This window comes from Xiphophorus hellerii, chromosome 10 (assembly GCF_003331165.1).
Source record: "Xiphophorus hellerii strain 12219 chromosome 10, Xiphophorus_hellerii-4.1, whole genome shotgun sequence".
Taxonomy (NCBI): domain Eukaryota; kingdom Metazoa; phylum Chordata; class Actinopteri; order Cyprinodontiformes; family Poeciliidae; genus Xiphophorus; species Xiphophorus hellerii.
Genome location: NC_045681.1, coordinates 2964915 through 2986811, shown reverse-complemented (window position 1 = coordinate 2986811; position 21897 = coordinate 2964915). Strand labels below are relative to the sequence as shown.

The 21897-nt window shown below is 39.1% G+C and overlaps 2 protein-coding genes across 4 annotated transcripts; one reads left to right on the top strand and one right to left on the bottom strand.

Moving 5' to 3' along the window:
* LOC116727664 (synembryn-A) lies at positions 1-10405 on the top strand. The gene is made up of 15 exons (XM_032575246.1): positions 1-461; positions 1122-1145; positions 1297-1391; positions 1490-1537; positions 2452-2469; positions 2569-2658; positions 4326-4930; positions 5459-5594; positions 6295-6483; positions 6745-6839; positions 7796-7946; positions 8027-8122; positions 9076-9220; positions 9312-9582; positions 9969-10405. Exons 3-15 carry the CDS (start codon positions 1302-1304, stop codon positions 10084-10086), a joined length of 2052 nt encoding a protein of 683 aa, XP_032431137.1. The 5' UTR covers positions 1-461; positions 1122-1145; positions 1297-1301; the 3' UTR covers positions 10087-10405.
* irf3 (interferon regulatory factor 3) lies at positions 10097-21448 on the bottom strand. Of its 3 annotated transcripts, XM_032575257.1 has the most exons (12): positions 21218-21448; positions 19253-19290; positions 18225-18391; positions 15362-15533; positions 15204-15277; positions 14330-14390; positions 14189-14257; positions 13827-14075; positions 13022-13112; positions 11772-12058; positions 11587-11705; positions 10097-11461 (listed from the first exon to the last, which is right to left on the bottom strand). In XM_032575257.1, exons 3-12 carry the CDS (start codon positions 18387-18389, stop codon positions 11348-11350), a joined length of 1401 nt encoding a protein of 466 aa, XP_032431148.1. In that variant the 5' UTR covers positions 18390-18391; positions 19253-19290; positions 21218-21448; the 3' UTR covers positions 10097-11347. The 3 variants fall into 3 exon arrangements, with proteins under 3 accessions (XP_032431148.1, XP_032431147.1, XP_032431149.1); XM_032575256.1 differs by lacking the exon at positions 19253-19290; XM_032575258.1 differs by lacking the exon at positions 19253-19290 and having other exon boundaries at positions 14189-14254; positions 21218-21447.
* Positions 21449-21897: the final 449 nt, after the last annotated feature.

Here is a 21897-nt window from a genome sequence, read left to right as displayed (position 1 = left end):
GGCAGAAATCCTCACAAAGGCTAATTTTCCCCTTTAATTATGCGGGGAAAACTTCACCGGCCAGCAGTCAGACACGCTGACAGCAGCAGCTGATGTTTTATTCAGTCGTTTTTCTCAGACACATTTAGATCCAGTTTGGTCTTATAACGTATAGCATTTTAATGGCTGTTTCTGCCGCTGCAGAACGGCACACACATGGGAAACCTCCAACAGGTTGAAAGGTCAACACAGGGAGATATAAGCTTAGAGTCCATTAGTGGATTATAACCATAAACACTCGGCGGTTCCTGCATCTCCCTTGGATTAAAGAGAGAGAGAAACACGGAGAGGCAGGCAGGCTGCATGACAGGGACTGGAATCTGAAGCAAACTCAACGGCAGAGACGTGGAACGCTGAAGGAGCTGCGATCCACCCGAACTCGGAGATCTGAGGTGATCTTCCTCACCTGGAAGCTGCGGACGGTAGGTTGGCTCAGAGATTTAATCTGGAATATCACAGGACTGACAGATTGGTAGCAATGCTGCCTTGCAGAAGGTTCTGGGTTCAAATCCCAGCCTGTGGTCTTTCTGCAGGGAGTTTGCATGTTCTCCCTGTGTGCATGTTCTCCCTGTGCATGCATGAGTTCTCTCTGGGTACTCTGGATCCCTCACACAATCCACAAACATGACTGTTAGGTTAAACTGCACAAACACAAAATCTTACCAAGTATATTTGGTTATAATTCTAAATTATTATATTACTCTAGCAGATAATTTTTGCTTATAAACAGAGCTTTTCCTTCAATATTAAGGAATTATTGATTTAAAACAAGATCCTGTTTCTTGCTGAAATGTTACTTGTCTTATTTAAAGTGTACTGACTAAAAATTAGGACAAGAATACATTGTAAGATTTAGTGTGTTTGCAGTGTAATTAGTTTTAGGTGTGAGTGTGTCCACGGTGTTTAATTATTGCTAAAGACTCCGCAAGGATAAGTGCATATAGAAAATGAATGGATGGAGTTTTATGTTTGTGTTCATCTATTAAATCTGCACAAACCGATCAAAACAGGTGAAAAATCACCTATATAAATTAATATTTAAGTAGGTTTCTCTTATTTACTCATATTTCTTGCTTTTCTAGTTCCTCGTTTGATCCAAAAAGCAGGTAAAATCTACAGTTTGTTGTTTTCGTGTTGGCGTCCTCATTTACTGTTGTGTAAGTTTAATTTAGTTATGGCTCGTGTTTGTGTGTGTGTGTGTGTGTGGGTGGGCGTGTGTGTGTGTGGGGGTGGGTGTGTGTGTGTGTGTGCGCGCAGGAAGCATGGACGTGGACATGGAGGGGATTATCCAGTGCATCAAGCAGGGGGATGAGAACGGAGTTCAGATGCAGCTGCAGCAGTTCAACAAAGAGGTAACACCGTCACAGAGGGCCGCCGATTCCTCATGCATGAATGATTTCTGATAAAAAAAAAGCTTTTATTTTTATTGTCTGACTGTGTTGCTCTGCAGTACGCCCAGTGCTTCTTCTTTGATGCAGACGAGAGGGAGAGAAAGAGGGTGAGTTCCTGCTGCGCCTGGAGAAAGTTTCGGCTCACATCCTTCAGTTAATCGCTCTCCACCTCCACCTCCACGCCGTCCTCGCTCCCCCGCCTCCACCCAACGGTCTGGCTGTGATTAGTAATTCTGCTGCATCAGTCGTTCCTGATCCTCTGCCTGCTCAGGCAGATTGAGTTCAGACGCAGCGACTGCAAACCTGTTAGATTAAAAAGGAGTTTTCAGGGATTTCAGTGTAGCTTCAGGTCCTGAAAATAATGTGTGTGTTTTAAGCAGAGGTGTCAAAAGTATTCACATTCTAGACACGTGTGTCAAACTCATGGCCTGTGGGCCAAATGCGGCCCGTTGTAGCTTTTTATGTGGCCCTTTAGATTCTAAATGTGCTAAAACATTATGTTATCAGTTAAATTAATGCAGTTTTTATTTGCTTACTGACGAATTCTATCAATCAGTCCCTCCAGGGTCTTGAGAATTATTGTGTAAATTCACACAAAATCAACAAATCCCCCGCACTTTTAAGCATCTTTATTATAATTTCCAACCACAGAGGTTTCCATTTATCACCTGTGCAATATTTTGCTACTTTTCTAGCACCCTGCACCAGGAAGCTGTGCTGCATAGCTGACTCTCCCAATAGAGCTCCAGGTTTAGCTGTTATTTTTGTTCTGTCCTTCTCTAGAACTGAGCTCCAGCTAACATGTCACTGCTAATAAAACCTTGATTTTTTATTTTGTTGTCGCTTTTAAATTGTAAATATTTAGTCCCTGGTTTCTGGCAACCACATAGTTTTCATGTTAACGTATAATTTAGCTTTTATAAGATATTTTAGAGGACATTCTCTGCTGTTCTTTGTTGATATATTTTTCTCCTCCTTTCCTCTGTTGCTGCCTGTAAACATTGATTATTTGATTCTCCAGCAAAGAAAACTAGAAGAGGTAAAGTTTTGCCAAAGTTTAATCCTTGCAGTTCACTGTTCTGTGGAGACTAAATGTTGGGAAAACATGTTTTATTTGTTCTTTCCACCGTTTTATCAGTTCAGGAAGAATAAAGTGAGGGACTTTGCTGATTCTGACTCCGACATTGACGACTTTGGGCAGGAAGATCGAGGCCTCATCCTCAGACAGGTAACGTCTGATGACGCTGCATGAGCAGCAACAAACACATTTATATGTGTAAAACACCTAAAAAAGAATTCTAACAAAAAATGTTTTTATTATTGTGTACAGCAGACTGTACACAATAATGTACAGTCTGCTGTACATTACATTATTGTCATGTAATGTGCAAATCCAACAAGTTTTGGATTTGTTAAGAAATCCAAAATATCAAGTGCAAAATAATAATAATTGTTCAAAATTTAAAAAAAAAAAAGTTATTTTTTAAAATATAGATTTTTTAAAATTAAAAAATAAATGTTTTAATGATTTTATCACCCAGGTGTCTTTACAAACTAACGGGTTATTTTGCTCTCAGGTCAGCCAAATAAAACTCGTTTACAGCAACAAATGTCACAACTTTTTGAAAAAAAAAGACAGATTCTTTATTACGAACATCAACTTTAGGAATTTTCTTTTCTATTTTGAAGATTTAAAATAAAGATAAAGAGGATACACATTTAAAAAAAAAAAAAAAAGAGCAAACAGATTCCAACCTAATTTTGAAAACATTACTGGTATTTTTTGTATCATTCTTTGTTAAATTAAGTGCAGGATTTATTTATTTTGTTAATTGTTAAAAACCTGCTTTTGTTATTATATTTGCATTTTAAAACATTAACTGGCTCTTCTTTAATTTTTAGCGTTATTAAGAGGCACTTTGTGGCTGCAGACTAAAGAGATTGTTTGGGGTGAAGCAGTTATGCCTCTGGTGCCGGAGAGTCGAACTCAATTTCATTTTGATCTAAATCGAAAATCTGAATGTTCTTAAAGGGCCGGCGGTGCCGGAATCTATTGACAAAACCCATCAAACTGTTAAAATATCCAGTTTGTTTCAGCATTCAATAAGTGCTCTGAAGGCCATGTTGTAGTTCCTAGCTTCGCCACCAGGTGGCGGGGCCGTTTGTGGGCAGTGTTTCTTTTCCATATACCAAAACACTGTTTGAGAAGCCGTGCAGGTGTTGGACGTGGTGTTTGAGGGGAGTTTCGTGTGCGTCCATATGAGTGAACCACAAACAGGTGTGTAGGTTTGAACCTGCTGATCAAAGAGTCAAACCATCACCTGGTTCATCATCCGGGCATCTCATCGGTGCTCATTCTGACGTGCGAACATTACAACAATCATTGTTTCTTAAAATGAAATGATATTGAACGTCTGTCCAGGATTTTGTGATTTTCTGTTGTTTTTTTTTTTTAGCTGTGCTAATTTAGAAATATTTGTAAGGAAGTTTTATGACGTTTGTGCTAATGTATGATGCTAAATGTGACTTTTTATTAATCGCCGTAACTATCACGGGCTACAACTTGGCATCAAGTAAGGCCGAGGCAGCAGGCACTTAAATCCAACGTTTTTGGCCAATATGGGGAAAAATCTGCAGTAAAATCTGAAAAAAAAATTTCTTTTGTGTGAATTTTATAGATTTGCAAAAGAAAACTGGAGGGACTTATTGATGTAATTTGGAGAACCCATGCAGCTACGGAGGCCAGGTTTGGCCCCCGGACTTTGAGTTTGACACCTGTGATGCAGTGGTTTTTGTTTGTTTGGTTTTTGTCCAATATTTCAAAGTTTCCATCCCTGTTAACAAATGTTTCCGATTCATGACCACTTGTTGATGTTTTTCTGTCTCCCTCTTCAGAATTTAGCCGTCGTCATTGTGAGGTTCATGAGGGCAGGAGTGAAGCGCAGTCTGCTGAGAGTCTCTCTGCACTCACTAAGGATCCTGACCAGGGACAAAAAGATCCTGGGCCATCTGGTGACTGACAGCACTCTGCTGACTTTGGCCAAGTTGGCCGGCCTGACCACGAACGACGCCAGCGAGGAAGGCAACGACCCCGACTCTGATTTCTACGACAACATCATCGCGTCCCTCGCCGAGGCCAAACTGCTGCAGGGGTGCGCTGAAGAGGACGGCGGCGAGGGCGAGGCCCCCGACCCCTCTGAGGAGTTTCCTGCGGTGGACGACGACTCCAGGAGCGTCACCAGCGGCGGCGACCTGGACAGCAACAGCTGGTTCGGCAGCCACAGGACCAGCATCAATGAAATGCACAGAGGGAGCATCCATCAGAAGGCGCTGGAGCGGGGAAGGAGAGACCGCAGAGAGAGCAAGATGGAGGGGGAAGGAGATGTGGTGGAGGAGGAGGAGGAGCGCGGGGAGGAGGCGCTGAGGAAAGAGGCCATGAAGGTTCTGTGCAATGTGGTGTACAACAGCACCTGGGCTCAGGAGAGGTTCAGCGCGCTCAGGTGGGTCCAACGCTAACTTTAGGAAAGGTTGAGAACAAAAGCGAAAATTATTCACATACAACCGCCATCTCAAAAACAAGATGAAAAGTTTCATAGCAATTCATTAATTCATCATGCACGCTGGGCGAATGTCTGCTAATGCGCTAATAGTAGAGCTAATGTTTCATTTAGTGATTAGCATTTTAGCACACTTACCTTCCCCTACATTTATATTTCCAGACAAAGTCTAAACTTTCAGTTGGACATCTATGTTTAGGTTTTGGTTATCAGCTAAGAATTCTTTAAGTATGCTTTTATTTTGAAGAGGGTGATGACAGTTCATCTTCCTCTTACGTGTTAAACTTTACCTAGCATGTGGCAAGTGTACAAGAGGTATACAGAAAAACAAAACACTTATTCCAAAAAAAAACAAAAACCTGGGGTGTTAATTTAACAGTGACAATTACCCAGAATGCATCGCTGAAGGAGAGTAAACAGTTTTAAATCTTCCAGAGATGTAAATAAACTTTTTTGCGCTTATGGTTCCAGGCTTCTGAGCGGCCTCATTGAGTGTCTTTCCTCCAGTGTAAGCTGGTCGTCTCCCTCCAGTGTCCAGTTTTACGAGCTTCGCCTCATGTTCCTCATCACCGCCCTGAGACCCGAACTCAGCACTCAGCTCAAACAGGTACATCTGTTTATGTAAAAGCCCCAAGGAGGGCCATCCTCCAACATTCTCTGAATACCTGCTTAGTAGGGTGATTTTCCTCATGACCTTATAAATGTAGGAATAGCAGGAATTGGAGACGTTCTAAAAGCACCACAACATATCCCGAGTGCTTCAGCTTACCAAGCTGACTTATAAACAATACATCCATAGTCCAACACAGATCGAATTAAAACTTCATACAATCTTTTCAAAGATGTGCTTGTCGCCCCCCAATCATTCCCTGACAGACATCTCAGAATATTAATGCCTTTTTTACATTTATCAATAATCTTTTGTATATGTATCTTAAATGAAAGTTTTACATCAACCCAGTTAGCTAACTACTCAGTCAGCTTACAAACATAACCACACCAAACTTGAAACAATAGCATTGCCGCTAACAACGGAGCGTGTAGCGCTACACTCCCCCTGCTGGTGGCATCTCGCCACTACATCAGCGAAATCAGATTGGACATTAATGTGAATTTGTCCCAAAATGCTGGCTGCAAATGTAAATAGGACTAAATTATTTAATAAGTACAATATGCAGTTAAGACAAAAAAAGAGTAAATGTACCTCTGAATGGTAAATTAACACATTTACTCTGTGAGACGTTTAGGTTTAGCTAACCTTCTTCAGGGTTCCTCACTTCCTCTCCGTTTTTGTTTTCCTCCTCCAGGAGGGAGGCGTTCCCATCCTCACAGCAGCCCTGGAGAGCTGCCTGGAGGTCCAGTGGAAGGAGCAGTACGAGTGTGTGCTGGAGCCCGCAGCACCACTCATCTCTCTGGAAGCCTCGCAGCGCATCGTGGAGATCCTCAAAATCCTCTTCAACATCACCTACAGCACCCACAAGCAGGAGCCAAGCGAGGTCAGACACTGTGAGGGTTAAAAGGAAGGGGGAAGTGTGTATTTAAGGCTTTTGAGGGAATATTTTAAATCTACAGGCTCTGCAGATATATTATGATTATATATATATATGGTTAGATTTTTGTTCTGTTTTGACTATTTGCTTTTAATCATTTTTTTAAAATCAAGATATTGGGACTTTTTACCTTTCAGTTGCATCTTACACGTAAAAGTTTGTTTCTAGAGAGGCTGAGAGAAATGAGTTGTTCGGTTGTCCGTGCAGGACGACGCAGCTCTTTACCGACACCTAGTGGCCATTCTGCGTCTCTGCTTGATGAGGAAGTGTTTGCTGCCTGAGGACACCGACGAGCTGCAGGGGTGAGGAGAAATGTTCTTCCCAGCTGCTCCCAAAATAAATAAATTAACCAATGAATAAAATAGGACGGACGTTTTTATGTGCAGCACAGATATGAGCAAGTTTGATGAGAGAAATTTCAGATCTCAAATCATAATGACAAATGTTTTCTAAACAATTACTAATTATAAGGGATAGCATAGCACATTTATTATTAAAAAAAAGAATATATTTGCATTCATTCCTCCTTTTTAACTAAATACATATAGCTAAAAGTACACAACATGTTTCAAATTTATTCCACATTACAAAAGATGCAAAGTTTTGCATGATTTTTGATAATATCTATGGCAGAAAATGTTTTCTTGCATTTAAAGAAGCACATTTTTATTTTTTATTTTTGGTTTTAATGGTTTTACATGATGTGATAAGAAACATTGTGTTGATATTTGTGGAAAATGCTATAAAAATCATGTTTCCTCTAAAGTTTATATATTTGTAACTAATATTTGTGCGCTTGAAATTGAAGTTAAAATTCTTGTTTGGACACACAATATTTTCATAGTTTCCACCTAATGACAAAATAAAAAGACCTACAAATCTTGCTGGCTGTTTTAGAGTCATTGTTTTGTAGATATTTTGTGCCATAATGATTTTTTATTCTGTCAGAAAAAATCTGAAATACTGTTAAAACCTGCATTTGTTAATATATTTTTATTTAAACACATTAGTTGGTTCTTTATAATTTTTTACCAAAGTTAATAAGAGACAAGGAAAGCCATATCATTATTTTGCTTCACTTTGCATTGTTGTTTTTTTTAATGATAACTTGACAAAATTAGCCGAAGTTCAAATGTTGTTGTTTTTAAAGGCCGACTTTCAGAGCCGAATCTCACTTTTCTGTCAGTTTATTCAAAAACGGATCAACAAAAAGAAACTCCTGGTTTAATAAACCTTGTGCATCACTTTGTACTTGCAGTCACACGGTGAACCTGCTGACGGCGCTTCCTCTGCAGTGTCTCAATGTGCTGCTCACGGTGCCTCTGGAGCCCGAATCCAAGCAGAGTCTGGGGGTCAACATGGACTGCGTCCACACGCTGCTGACCTTCATGGAGAGGCGCCTGGAGGCGGTGAGGGAGGAAGCGTTCATGTTTTAAAGTTTGCTTTCTTTCTTGTGAACATTGCAATCGCTTGTTTCTGTTCTTCTCAGGGAGATCGAGTCAAAGAGAAACTGACACCGATCCTCAACCTGCTGACGGAGAGCTGCAGGGCGCACAGAGAAACGCGCCTGTACATCAGGAAACATGTAACTTCACATGAACATGATCTCACATTAACAAGCTAGTTGTATCTCTGGACATACGTAAGCCTGACACAATGATTAATTGTCCCACACTGCAAAAACACAAAATCTTACCAAGTCATTTTAGTTTAAACAAATGGTTTAGTTTCTAGTGTAAATATCTTAGCACATTTGGAATAAGAGAAACTAACTTAAAAGTAAATAATTCCTTAATATTGATGAAAAATTCTATTGGCAGAGAAATTGACTTAACATGGGAAAAATCTCTTGTTATTAGTTAAATAATCTGCTAATGAACCCAGAACTTTTAAATTAATATTAAGGAATTATTTACTTAAAACAGGCCTCTAGATCTTACTAAAAATGTACTTTAAGTTAGTTTGTCTTAATTCAAATGTACTACGATATTTTCACTAGAAACTAAACAAAAAGTACTTGGTAAGATTTTGTGTTTTTGCAGTGCATAAATTGAGATAAACAATAATAATATTGTTATTTTGAGACCTTTTCCAGCTAATACAATAATGATAATGGCATATTAATGCAAGTACACCCTCCAAAATATCAGAAAAACCTTAGTTTCTAAAGAACAGCTAATACTGGAACTGGAAAATATTTTAAATAGCGAATATAAATAAATAAAACAACTAAAACAGCAATAATTATAATGGATTATGAAGAAAACACGTAAAAGTGCCTGTTAGGACTTTTGTAAAGAAAAAAAACTTACTACTTTGTACTGTTTGTTTTATAATAATCATCATTATTATGAAGTGTGTTTTTCTTTCACATTTGGACCATTTTTGATTGATTTATTGCAAAAATAAGAGTTTCATGGTCCTGACTTCCTCTCCCCTCAATACTTTGCTTTGCGGTGCCATTTGTTTCCACTTTGAGGTTGAGATTCATTGATTCTGCGTCTGTATTTGAACCTTTCTGTGTTTTCCTGCCGTTAGATCCTTCCTCCTCTGAGGGATGTGTCACACAGACCGGAGGAAGGAGACACTGTAAAGAGTCGCCTGGTTCGTCTCATGACTCACCTGGACACCGACCTGAAACACTGCGCCGCCGACCTCCTGTTTGTCCTCTGCAAGGAGAACGGTAAACCTTCATTTGGATCCGAAAAGTCTTGTCCTAAAAAAATAAATAAATACAGTTTTTAGGGAATCTGCTGCTCCTCTCTGGTTCCCAGTGCGGCGTTTTGTGAAGTACACCGGCTACGGTAACGCGGCGGGTCTGCTGGCCACCAGGGGGCTGCTGGGCGGCCAGAGAGCCGTCTCCGACGCCCAGTACTCCAGCGACTCGGACTCGGACACCGAGGAGTACCGGCAGATGAAGGACCGCATCAACCCGGTGACGGGGCGGGTGGAGGCGGAGCAGTCGAACCCGATGGAGGGCATGACGGAGGAGGAGAAGGAGGAGGAAGCCAAGAGGCTGATCATGCTCTTCAACAAGCTGTCTAAGTAGGAAAAACAACTTTAACATCACGATGACAGAACTGGTTTATTCTCAGTCACTTTTTTGTCGTTAGGTTGCAAATTACCGACTTTATTTCTTTATTTTCCTTAAATGGTAAATGTATCACTCAAGAAAGCATATTTATTCTCTTGCTCGTCATTCTAAAATCTAAAACTAGAAATAAAATTCTGCTTCTTTTTTTCACTATAAAAAAAACATATTTATATTGTATTTTTTGGTCAGTGACGCTTTATAAGCCGTCTCCGGCTCGACAAATTTAATTTATCACAAGCTCTTTGGGTTGTAAAGTTTTTTTTTAACTCATGAAAGAAAACAAAGCTTAACTGCCATTTCCTCTAAATAATTTATCCGCGTGTTGATCTGTTTGCAGAGAAAACATCATCCAGCCGATGGGAGTGGATGGAGAGGGGAAGCTGGTCCCGATGACGGGTCTGGAGGAAGCAAAGTCCGAGTCGGAAGACGAGGCAGAATCAGACAAAGACAACTGAAACATGACAACCTCATTAATCCACTTTATTGATTTGGTTTTGTAAACATTTCATTACTTCAGTTTGGTTGGTGCAGCAATGGGATGCTCTGACTGGAGCAACAAAGAGGACAAAAGATAAAATTGTTTGTCAGTGACAGACAGATAAAAAGGATTTAAAAAACCAAGATGTACAGCAGCTTTCACATTGGTCTGACTCCAGATTTCACTTCTTATTTGTGTTGTAGTTCTTGAGACGAAATCAGTTTCGTTATGATTATGACATCAGTGGTTTGATTGCAGTTTGTTCTCTGTGTATTAAAAAGATGGCCCTTTCTAAAGTTATCCAGTATTTCTTGATCAGCCAAGATTACAAACATGAGATGAAGTTACCAGGTTGCAGCAATTATTTCATGCAACAGGATATCATGGAGCACAGATGCATAGAAAACTGAAGCAGGTTTTGTAAACGCATTGAGACAAATTCACATTTTTGCAGCAGCAGCACAATCCCACATTGAAATAAACAATCTTGAAATGTGCCACTATTGCCTGTTGATGCATATTCAGCACACAGCAAGGCTAATATTAGAAATGTGCTGCCCCCTAGTGGCCTAAATTAGTTAACTTGCCCACTAAATTCAAATGGACTGTAATGAAGCATTTTCTAATCCGTTCTTCTAGGTTGAAAAGACAATTTCTGAATGTTTTATTAGTTATTCATGACATTATGTTTCTATCATGCTAAATTATCATATGGCAGTTCAAAATGGGAAAAACAGGAGAACATAGCATTTAATAAATGCAAATGTGAAACAGGAAATGGCCACAAGAGAAGGGAAAACAGTTAATTCATACTTAAAAAAATAAAACAGGAACAAATGGGTCCAGATGAAGGTTAAACTCAGATGAAAACAGTGTTAAAAACAAAAAAAATACATATATATATATATGGTACTTTGCAGTAAATAAGAAATAAGATCATAATCAGGACAATATAATCACCTATTAGTGAATTAGAATCTGTGGTGAATGTTTTCATTGCAAGAAATTATTTTAAAAATGCCATATTTTTGAAGAAACTCAAATAAATCTGATAAATTATGCATTCTGTGTATCAAAATACAAAGATAAAGGAGAAAAACAAACATATTTATAGTCTTGTGCCTTTGTGCCATCTCAGCGGGACAATGTGGTGATTATTTCTGCAGGATCTGTTTGGTATCGGATAAAAAAACATAATAAACTGAGATGTTCTCACATTGAAAGAGGGAAAAAACTCATCAGTAAAGATCCATCATTTCCTCGAGTGACATCTGCAGTTCCACAGACCGCAGGGAGGAGGCGCCACACTCAACAGCCGCGTTCTTCAGAAGCTCCATTGAAGTCGGAACCACCTGAGAGAGAAGAAAAGAGACGAGTCAAATTCACATAACCATGACAACTGAAAGTATTTACATTCAGTTTTCTCTTTTTTCCATTCAGGAACTGCTAGTCATTTAAAATAAAAGCGTTCCTTCACCTCCACCATGATGAGTTTTTTCTCCCAAGGCTTGTTTTCTGGGTCAGGCCACTTTTCCCCGAGACAGAAGAACATGGAGGATGGTGGGGATTCTTTCCCATCAAAAAAGTCCATTAATCCTACAGGAAATAACATTTAAGATGCTGCACATCCAGTCACACACAGGCAGATGTTTCCGTACGCACCTCGGATGAAGTCCTTCACCTGGTAAAGAGGCTCAGGATTCAGTTTAGAAATCTCGTGCGGCTGTCTGCTGCTGTCAAACTTGGAGAAACTCCAGTAGGCTTTGACCTCGCCGCGCCGCTGGCCGTAGATCACGTGCTGCGACATGCCCACGTCCAGGCTGCCCAGGTTGTCCAGGATCCTTTGGGTCAGAGAGGCCTGGGTTTGATCCAGGATGCCTTCCGGGCGCGGCAGAGAGACGATGGAGAGGCCCGTCTCAGGATCCAAAACTGCATCGTTTAGATCAGGCCTGAAGAAGAGTGAGGTGAAGAGCTTTAAAGGTGACTTATTACGCTTCCGAGAACAGGTTAGCATAGATCTGTGGGTGACGCAAAATCATTCTTAGATGATGAGATTTCATTCTGCTCAGTTCTGCCTATTTTGAGTTGTTTTAGGGCGTCTTGTCACTTTAAATCCGAATAAGTTGCTCCTGGACTGAAGTCAACATTTACACACACAAGTGAAAACAACTGCAATCAGATGAAACATGATACGACCGTACATCTTTGAAAAGCTTTAGTGGAGCCTCCTGCATAGTCAGCAAGTGGTTTCTGGATGCTCAGTCAGCAACAAAACACTTGTCTTTTCCAGCAGCCATTTTAAAACAAGCTGACCAAACGCAGTGGAGCTCCAATTCGGTTGCTAGGTGACGGGCAGTGCCTGATGACCTTTGATCTTCTGAGATTAAATGTCTGAATTCTGATATTAAAGTCAAAATTCTGAGGAAAAAGTCAGAATTCTGAGAAAAATTCTAAATTCTGAGAAAAAGTCAGAATTCTGAGAAAAATTCAAAATTCTGAGAAAAAGTCAGAATTCTGAGAAAAATTCAAAATTCTGAGAAAAAGTCAGAATTCTGAGAAAAATTCAAAATTCTGAGGAAAAAGTCAGAATTCTGAGAAAAATTCTAAGTTCTGAGAAAAAAAATCAGAATTCTGAGAAAAATTCAAAATTCTGAGAAAAAGTCAGAATTCTGAGAAAATTCAAAATTCTGAGAAAAAAAATCTGAACTCTGAGAAAATTCAAAATTCTGAGAAAAAGTCAGAATTCTGAGGATAAAAGTCCAAATTCTCAGAAAAGAGTCAGAATTCTGATTTTTATAAATGAAGGATTATTTCTGAGCGAATGTAAAGGAGCGTCCAGGTTTGAGGGAAATTTTCCTGAGCTTCTTGGCGTTGGAACATTGAATAACTCAACATTTTTTCCTACTTGTTACCTGTAAACTAAGCAGAGTCCAGCTTCATTGGGAACCTCCTGCTCAGACACCTTCACCCCTCTGTAGAACACAGTCACCCGGAAATCGGTCTCTGGAATTACAGCAAAAAATAAAAAAATGAAAATAAACAACTAAATTAGTCAATTAGAATTCTGATTTGTTCTTATGTCTAAATCCAAATAAATAACCAAACATTCTGTGGATTATCTCAGTTATGTTATTAGTATATAAAAACAATTACTAAACTGTTTCTTTCCTTGTTATACACAATACTTTCCTTTTTTGTTTTATTTGTTTATTCGTTTTGTGTTTTTCCACTAATATAATGTAACATACCATGTATCTTGTATTCTGATGTAAAATACATTTCTATATTAGAAAAATAATAATAACTGCACTTAATTACAAACACATGGTTATTAATATTTATTCCTTAATACTCAATATTTTCAGGTATTTGTTTTCTCTGTTTCCTCTAATGTAACGTACCATGTATCTTACACTCTGATGTAAAATGAATTAATATATATACATATATATGGAGAGAGAGAGAGAGAGAGAGAGAGAGAGAGAGAGATTGCACTTTATTACAAATCTGTGCAGTTGGAATATTAAGAAGTTTGCACAGAATCAAGTACTTTAAAACCTAATTGAAATGAAACCATTTCTAAGGATTCCTGGGACCAGGAAACTGAATTTCCCCAGAAACCTCCATGATGTGCATGTATGTAAACTTCTGATCGTTTTATTTTTTGCGTCACATCCTTTTTTTCAGGAATATTTCCTGTGAGAGTGAGTGACTCACTGAAATGATCTCCATCTCTGGTCTGGTTCACCGTTTCTAGGAACTGCGCTGCCTGCTGCCCGTCGCCCGCCCCCTCCGCCGTCACCCCCCCCGCTGGACGTGCCGGTTGCTCTGGCAACCCAGTTTCACGGGCTGCACCCTCAAACATCACTGGATCCTGCTGTTGCCCGGGCAACGGGTGCGCACCAATCACGAGCTGATTCTGCAGCTGCTGTTGCTCAGTAGGAGGCTGAAAGCCTGTGGTGCCCTCTGTGGAAAAGTTGGGAGAAAATGGGAAAGTGTTTTTTCTTCTTTTTTTTTTTTTTTTTTTTGCGGGGAAAGTACCGCTGGTTTGTTTTCTGCTGCAGAGATGAGGAGACTACCTGCTCCAGGGCCAATATTCAGTCCTCTCAGACACTCCTGGAGGATGTCCTGGCTGCCTGGGCGTTCTGCTGACGGAGATTAATGCGCTTTAATAAAATCAGACAGTGATCGGTGAATCAGAATAAAAGCTCCTTGTTTACCTGGGATCAGAATGTCCTCTGGATTATAAATAGGTACATTAAAGAATGGCACAACCCCGCTCTAAAAATCACAGAAATATCTCAATAAATTCAGTTATGCTGCAGCAACTAATCATTAATTCATGCATCACGAAAAACGAGGATCTGAACAGAAATTTGAGACAGTAAAAGAAACATTTAAAATCCAAACATAAATGCTCTCTTAATTATTTAGGGTTTTGTATACAATAATTTTAAATGTATGTACGAAGAGAATTTTAGCAAACAATATTCAAAACAGATGTGGAAAAAGAGAACGCAAATACAACTTAAAGGAAGCTGAAATTTTCAAATTCAGAAAAGCATTTCAGTTAAAGGAATGATTTTGACAGTGAGATCAAATGTATATCTCTTTCTGCAATGAAATTAGAAAGTTATTATGATGAAGCAATATGGAGCTAAATAAGCTGATGTTTTGTTGTGTAATTTTTGTACATTTGGAATATCTTCTGATCTCAAAAGCTAATTTTATTTTTATTTGAATGGAGTTTATGCTTCTTTTCATTCATGATTTCTTTTAGTTGTTAGATGAACTGTTCATATTTATTATTGAGTGAATTAAATAAAATGAATGAAATGAAATGAACATCTTTTGATAGTTTTATGTCTGATTGTGTATTTGTTTTATTCTTTATGTAGTCTTATAACTTTAACTATTAAAACAACATGATCTACAAGCAAAACCTACTTTAATCTAGTCATGATTATTTATCTTTTCTTTCTCACTTCTTCTTTCCATGCTCTGGTCTCTTATGTCCTTGTGTGTTATATATGTTAAAATAAGGTAAAGTTGTGTTGGAAAACACACACACACACATATTGCCTCATTGCATACCCCCTGGGGATTATAGCCATTCAGAACATTGGCGTCTTCTTGCTTCTGGGATCCGGACGAATTCGGGATTCGGGCTTTTGATGGTAAGGAAAAATAAACAGATTGTTACAGTTTTAAGTTTTATAATCATCAGAATGATTTCGATTTTGACCCCTCACCTCCTGACGCCGACTCCTCCGGCCAGCGGTAGACCTTATGTGGGTTGGCGGCATCGTTCTTGTTGTCGGACACCATTTTGAAGCCCTTCGCTCTCAAGGCGCTGCGGAAGTTCCTCTTCCAGACTGAGGGGTCTCCCTGAGCCGGGCCGTTCCCGCTCGCCTCCGCCCAGGCCTGCAGGGGGAGTCACACGTCTACAGCCCACTGATGTAGATATTTTTACATCTTGTCACATAATATGATGTTTTCAGGAAGAGCAGTGTGGTTTTCGTCCTGGTCGTGGAACACTGGACCAGCTCTACACCCTCGGCAGGGTCCTGGAGGGTGCATGGGAGTTCGCCCAACCAGTCTACATGTGTTTTGTGGACTTGGAGAAGGCGTTCGACCGTGTCCCTCGGGGAGCCCTGTGGGGGGTTCTCCGGGAGTATGGGGTACCGGGCCCTTTGATACGGGCTGTCAGGTCCCTGTATGACCGGTGTCAGAGTCTGGTCCGCATTGCCGGCAGTAAGTCGGGCTCGTTTCCGGTGAGAGTTGGACTCCGCCAGGGCTGCCCTTTGTCACCGATTCTGTTCATCACTTTCATGGACAGAATTTCTAGGCGCAGCCAAGGTGTTGAGGGGATCCGATTTGGTGGCCTGAGGATCTCATCTCTGCTTTTCGCAGACGATGTGGTCCTTTTGGCTTCATCAGATCGTGATCTGCAGCTCTCGCTGGAGCGGTTCGCAGCCGAGTGTGAAGCGGCCGGGATGGGGATCAGTGCCTCCAAATCCGAGGCCATGGTCTTGAGCCGGAAAAGGGTAGAGTGCCTTCTCCGGGTCAGGGGGGGTGTCCTGCCCCAAGTGGAGGAGTTTAAGTATCTCGGGATCTTGTTCACGAATGGGGGAAGAAGGGAGCGGGAGATCGACAGGCGGATTGGCGCAGCGTCTGCTGTCAAGCGGGCGCTGTACCGGTCCGTCGTGGTGAAGAGAGAGCTGAGCCAAAAAGCGAAGCTCTCGATTTACCGGTCGATCTACGTTCCCACCCTCATCTATGGTCATGAGCTTTGGGTCATGACCGAAAGAACGAGATCGCGGATACAAGCGGCCGAAATGGGTTTTCTCCGTAGGGTGGCTGGGCTCTCCCTTAGAGATAGGGTGAGAAGCTCAGTCATCCGGGAGGGACTCAGAGTAGAGCCGCTGCTCCTTCACATCGAGAGGAGCCAGTTGAGGTGGCTCGGGCATCTGGTCAGGATGCCTCCTGGACGCCTCCCTGGTGAGGCGTTCCGGGCACGTCCCACCGGGAGGAGGCCCCGGGGAAGACCCAGGACACGCTGGAGGGACTATGTCTCTCGGCTGGCCTGGGAACGCCTCGGGATTCCCCCGGAGGAGCTAGAAGAAGTGGCTGGGGAGAGGGAAGTCTGGGCCTCCCTTCTGAAGCTGCTACCCCCGCGACCCGACCTCGGATAAGCGGAAGAAGATGGATGGATGGATGGATGGTCACATAATATGCTTTCATTTATCTGCTCCATTGTAGGACGAGTTGGGTTAAGCAGGTAAGCAGGATCCTTCAATGATTTTCAGCCAAATTGATGGAGAGCCATAGAAAAGACTCTATATCTATAAAAATAACTCACTGAATAAATTAAGTAAATGTTACTCAGCATGCTAGTGTAAACCAACATGCTAATGATAGCGTTTGAGCTATTTTTTTACTTAAAAGCTAAAGTTAACTTACTGAATGGACTGAGTTAATGATGGCTAACATTAAATCAGGACAATGCTACCACTGTTATGTAGGCCTATAAGTCTAAATAACAATGGTAGCATTAAGCTAACCTTAGCCTTTTAGTTTATTTTGATTTATTTTGACTTGTGTTTTACAGTAAATTAGGCTTGGTACTATATAAAACACGACTTACTTATTATTTAATTAAAAAACTCTCTGAATAGATTAAGCTAATGTTACTCAATATGTTATAAACAAATGTGATAATGATAGCATTTAAGCTAATTGTTGACGTAACTTACCGAATGGACTGAGTTGATGATGGCTAACATTTAATCAGTTCAATGCTGCCACTATTATATAGGCCTGTAAGCCTATGACAGCATGAAGCTAACTTTAGCATTTTAGCTTATTTTGACTTGTTTTACAATAAATTAAGCTTAGTACTATATAAAACATGCCTTAGTTATTACTTTACACTTACTTAAATAACGCATTGAATAGATTAATTTAATGTTACTCAATATGTTAGTATAAACCAACATGACACATGACAGCATTTAAGCTAACACCAGCATTTAATCTATTTTTTTACTTAAAACATAAGGTTAACTTTCTGAAAGGACTGACCTACTATTAGTGTGATTACTAACATTAACTCAGTTCAATGCAACCATTATTATGTTTATAAGCCTATATAATAATAGTAGCATTTAGGCTAACATTAGTCTTTTAACTCATTTTGGCTTTTCTACTTCATACTTGTATTTTAAAATTAAGTTTAAATACAACTGGCATGGCCTAATAAAGCCACTTGCATTAACTAATTGATATTTTGCATAAAATGGATAACATTTAATGTAATAAACACATTTTTACTCACAGAATCTGTGAATTTCTGACAGAAATGCATTATTTTATGAATTTGTTGGAGTGTTTTACAGCTGCCAACAGGATTTTTGCTAAAGAAAATCATCCCCACAGCATGACGCAGCCACCACTGTGCTTTACAGTGGAGATGGTATAACAAAAGATGTTTTATAGATTAAATTACACACAATTATTCTCTATTTTCTAATTAGGTGACTTCTGAAGAAAACTGCTTGCAGTGGTAAAGGTTATACAGTCCGTAGAAGGAGAAATGAGCTGGTTTTTTATGACCTTAAAGATGAGAACATCCTCATTGGAGGAGTCCTGTCTCAGCGCGTGCTTCCATGGGATGCAGAACTCGGTTTGCTCAGGGTTGGTCCAATGGACACCTGGATACCTCTTACTGTCGATGCTGGACTTGAGCCATGGAATCAGCAGTGGTTTTGAGTGAGCCATTTCTGTAAAACCAAAAGAAACAGATGCTGTTAACACCAGGCAGCTTTCCAGAATTTGAAATCAAACTTTTATAAAACACATATCTTCTTCTAAATCTAAGTGTCACAGTCATCCAGATTTTTTCTTGTGTGAATCGCACACAGATTTGGGAGTTTAAAGGGAATTTATCAAATGTTAAAGTGATCCCTGAACACACCGTCAACCAGTGGTGGGCTCTGCTAACTAAAAAGCCAGTTGTCCTATTAATAAACCACTAATTATAAACATTAGTTCTGCTAATGATGAAGCGGTACACCAACACAGAGTTTAGTGGAAGCAAATGCTAAAGCATTAACTTCAATTGAGATTATATCTCTCTTTTAAAGACTACAACCCTCGAGCACCAATTTCAATTTGAAATGCTAATTTACATACATATATAAAGGCCTTCGATATTGTATTTAATATTTTAGCTACTGTATGTGTTTTACTTTGTCCCTGTATGTTTCTTGCTTGAAAGTTATTAAAGTTATTGGGGCAAAAAGAGCAAACACATGGAGAGGAAATAGAACTGCGGCGTAAACAGTCTTCATCCACTTCAAAATAAGAGCATGAATACAAATGTCTACTTGAGGAATTCATAACAGTAAATTAGTGCTTCAGAATTTACCTGGGAAATTCATTTAGAGGAAGGTATGTGTGCAAAGTGTTTTCAAAGTTAGTAAAAGCGCTAAAGTGCTAAGCGAAAATTAGCTACATTAGCTATTAGCGCATTTGTTTGTCATCTAATGACAGGAAGAAATGCATCCATGACAACTCGCATGGCTTGGTAGAGACGCGTTCAAAGTCTGGTAGTTGGTTAGTAGTTCCTGAGATTTATTTACCTCCATAACCATCTTCCTCCTCCTCTTCCTCACTGTTCCTGCGGCAAAGTGGCAAATCTTTCTTTTTGTTGCCAATTTCTGAATTGTCCTTATCAATAAACATCTTTCTTACTTGAAAGCATGAACTCTTGTATTTCCTATTTTATAGAATATCAGATGGGTCTCTGTCTGATATTTAAATAGCAAATAATGTTTTACGAAATAAACATTCAAAAAAGTTAAATATACATTGAAAAATTGTCAAATGTGATTATCTTTTTGCAGATTGTCTGTGTTTTTCTACAAATTATTTTCAAAGGAGAATTTGTTGATATTTTCTCGTTGTCAGAGTGAGATGCATTTTATATCAGGAAAAAACAATAGATAAGAGAAAACTCAAGTACAAACATTTGATCTTGTGTGTTTTGTTTGATACAAAAAAAATTACAAGCATAAAACAGTTTCTGTTTCATTTCTGTTAACAAACTTCAAGATCTCGATTGTGTTTTACAAGAATAACAGAAAACAGAAACTAACATTAAATTACAGCAAAACAGAGAGAAGTGCAGCACAAATATTAACTGGACTGGTCTTTAATAAACATAGAGCTCTGGAGAGAATGAAGAGCCACTGCACTGAAGCCCACTGAAAACCTCCTGGTTCTTCCACCAAATGCTGATTTCTGAGTTAAAACATTAGTGTTGTTGTCTCTAAATTAATATGAACTTGTTTTCTTTGCATTATTTGAGGTCTGAAAGCTCTGCATCTTTTCGTTATTTTGGCCGTTTCTCATTTTCTGCAAATAAATACAACATTTTTTGGGGGGGGGGGGGGCATTTAGGAGACATGTTGTCAGTAGTTCATAGAATAAAAGAACAACGTTCATTTTTACTCAAACATAAACTTGTAAACAGTAAAATCAGAGAACGGATTATTTTAATTGGTCTCTTAATATTTTCCAGAACTGCATATTCTAACAGTAAAAGGTAATAGATTTATTTTTATTTTTCCTGGATGGCAGCTCTATGATTCTGTACTTTTAAATGTACAAAATCAAAATATCTCAATCTGACCTAAAAGAAAGAAAAACTAGAAATCTGACGGCCGGAAAAAGTTTGTCTCGTAAATTTCAGGAGGCTTTGAAATCCTGATACAAGATTTTTTTCCACACTTACTTTATTAGCTTGTACAAGTATGCAAACATATAACTCTTAATATTTGGAAAATGGTTAATTTAGCATATTAGAGATCATGCAAGCATTTATTTCATAAAACAGTTGTGCAATCATAAAACAGTCCAAATGCAGGATTGCATAAGCCTTTATTTAACCTTCAATAAAGGTTATAATAAGTTACAAATCAAGAAGATTTAATATTCTAAATCCTTTAAATCCTTCTTTAAATATAAAAGTCTTGAAAGTGAATCCATGCAACTGCTTTTTTCCCCACTTCCTCTAAAATATCAGAAATTTCATGAAAAAAAAAAGGAGTTGACAAATTTGGTAAATATTACAACGAAGAAAAAGGAAACAAACTGAAGACAGAGTAAGCGTAATAGTTGTATCCCGTATTGTGATAATAAATAAAACAGAAATACAATTAAAATACTTAAAATATGCACGTCTGATAATGAAAAATAGTGAAAAATGCAAAATAATATTAATGCAATCTGATGAGGTTTAGCAGCACTTAAAAAAAACAAGTGATAATCGCATCTCATTTCTATATTAAAATGTTCTTTATTGTAATGTAATATTATAATGTCAAATGCTGTTTTCAGTAGTTGTTAACAGAAAAACATCAAAATTAACAAATAAATGCTTGAAAACATCTCTGTGTGTGTATTTAATCTAAAATTTGCTTCACTTTGCAAACAGAGTTACTGACATACATCAACTTTTCAATAATATTCAGGTTTTTTAATGTAATGTATGTTTATTACCTCTATCTTTCGCCACAGCAACAGAATAATTGATCCTCTCGTACCTTTTTAGTGATGCAGGTTCGGTTCGTTCGGCTCAGGTCGGTCCAGTGGTCGTTTTCGGAGCCCGAAGAGAGATAAACCAGCTCAGAGGTGGAGACACGGCGGTGGCGACCAGCTGTAATCCAATCCGAGATGCGGCTTTCTTAAAAGTTGACACCCGCTGATTTCTGACTTTCGGAGCTTCTGACTTCTCGGGAAACTCCGACTGTTTGTTTCGTTTTCCTGATGTGACGTCAGCACGTCGGGCGACGTGCCCACAAACGCTCACGAGACCTGTGCCTACTTCTGAGTAACAACGTTTGAAATACGAAGATTTAAAACTATAAAAGTAATTTATTTGTCAAATGATGTTATTTCTCCAGAAGATACAGCAAGATACAGTCTTTTTTTCCCCGCAAGTATAAGCGGGTTTAGAATTAGTGTAAATTAGTTTTACGTTCAAATGTAGCTGAAAAATCTTATCTAGTTAGCTTACTGTTTGTAAGTCTTACATCGTTAAATGAACATTTAAAAAATGTCAACATTTATTCTGCAAAATTTCAGTGGATTTGAGATTATCTGACAAATCCACATTTTTTTCCACCCGTTTACCTACCATTATTTGTAAATGTATTCACACCTTTGAGCTTTTTCCCCTCAATTTGTTACATAAAAACGAAACGATTCAATTTAATTTATCGAG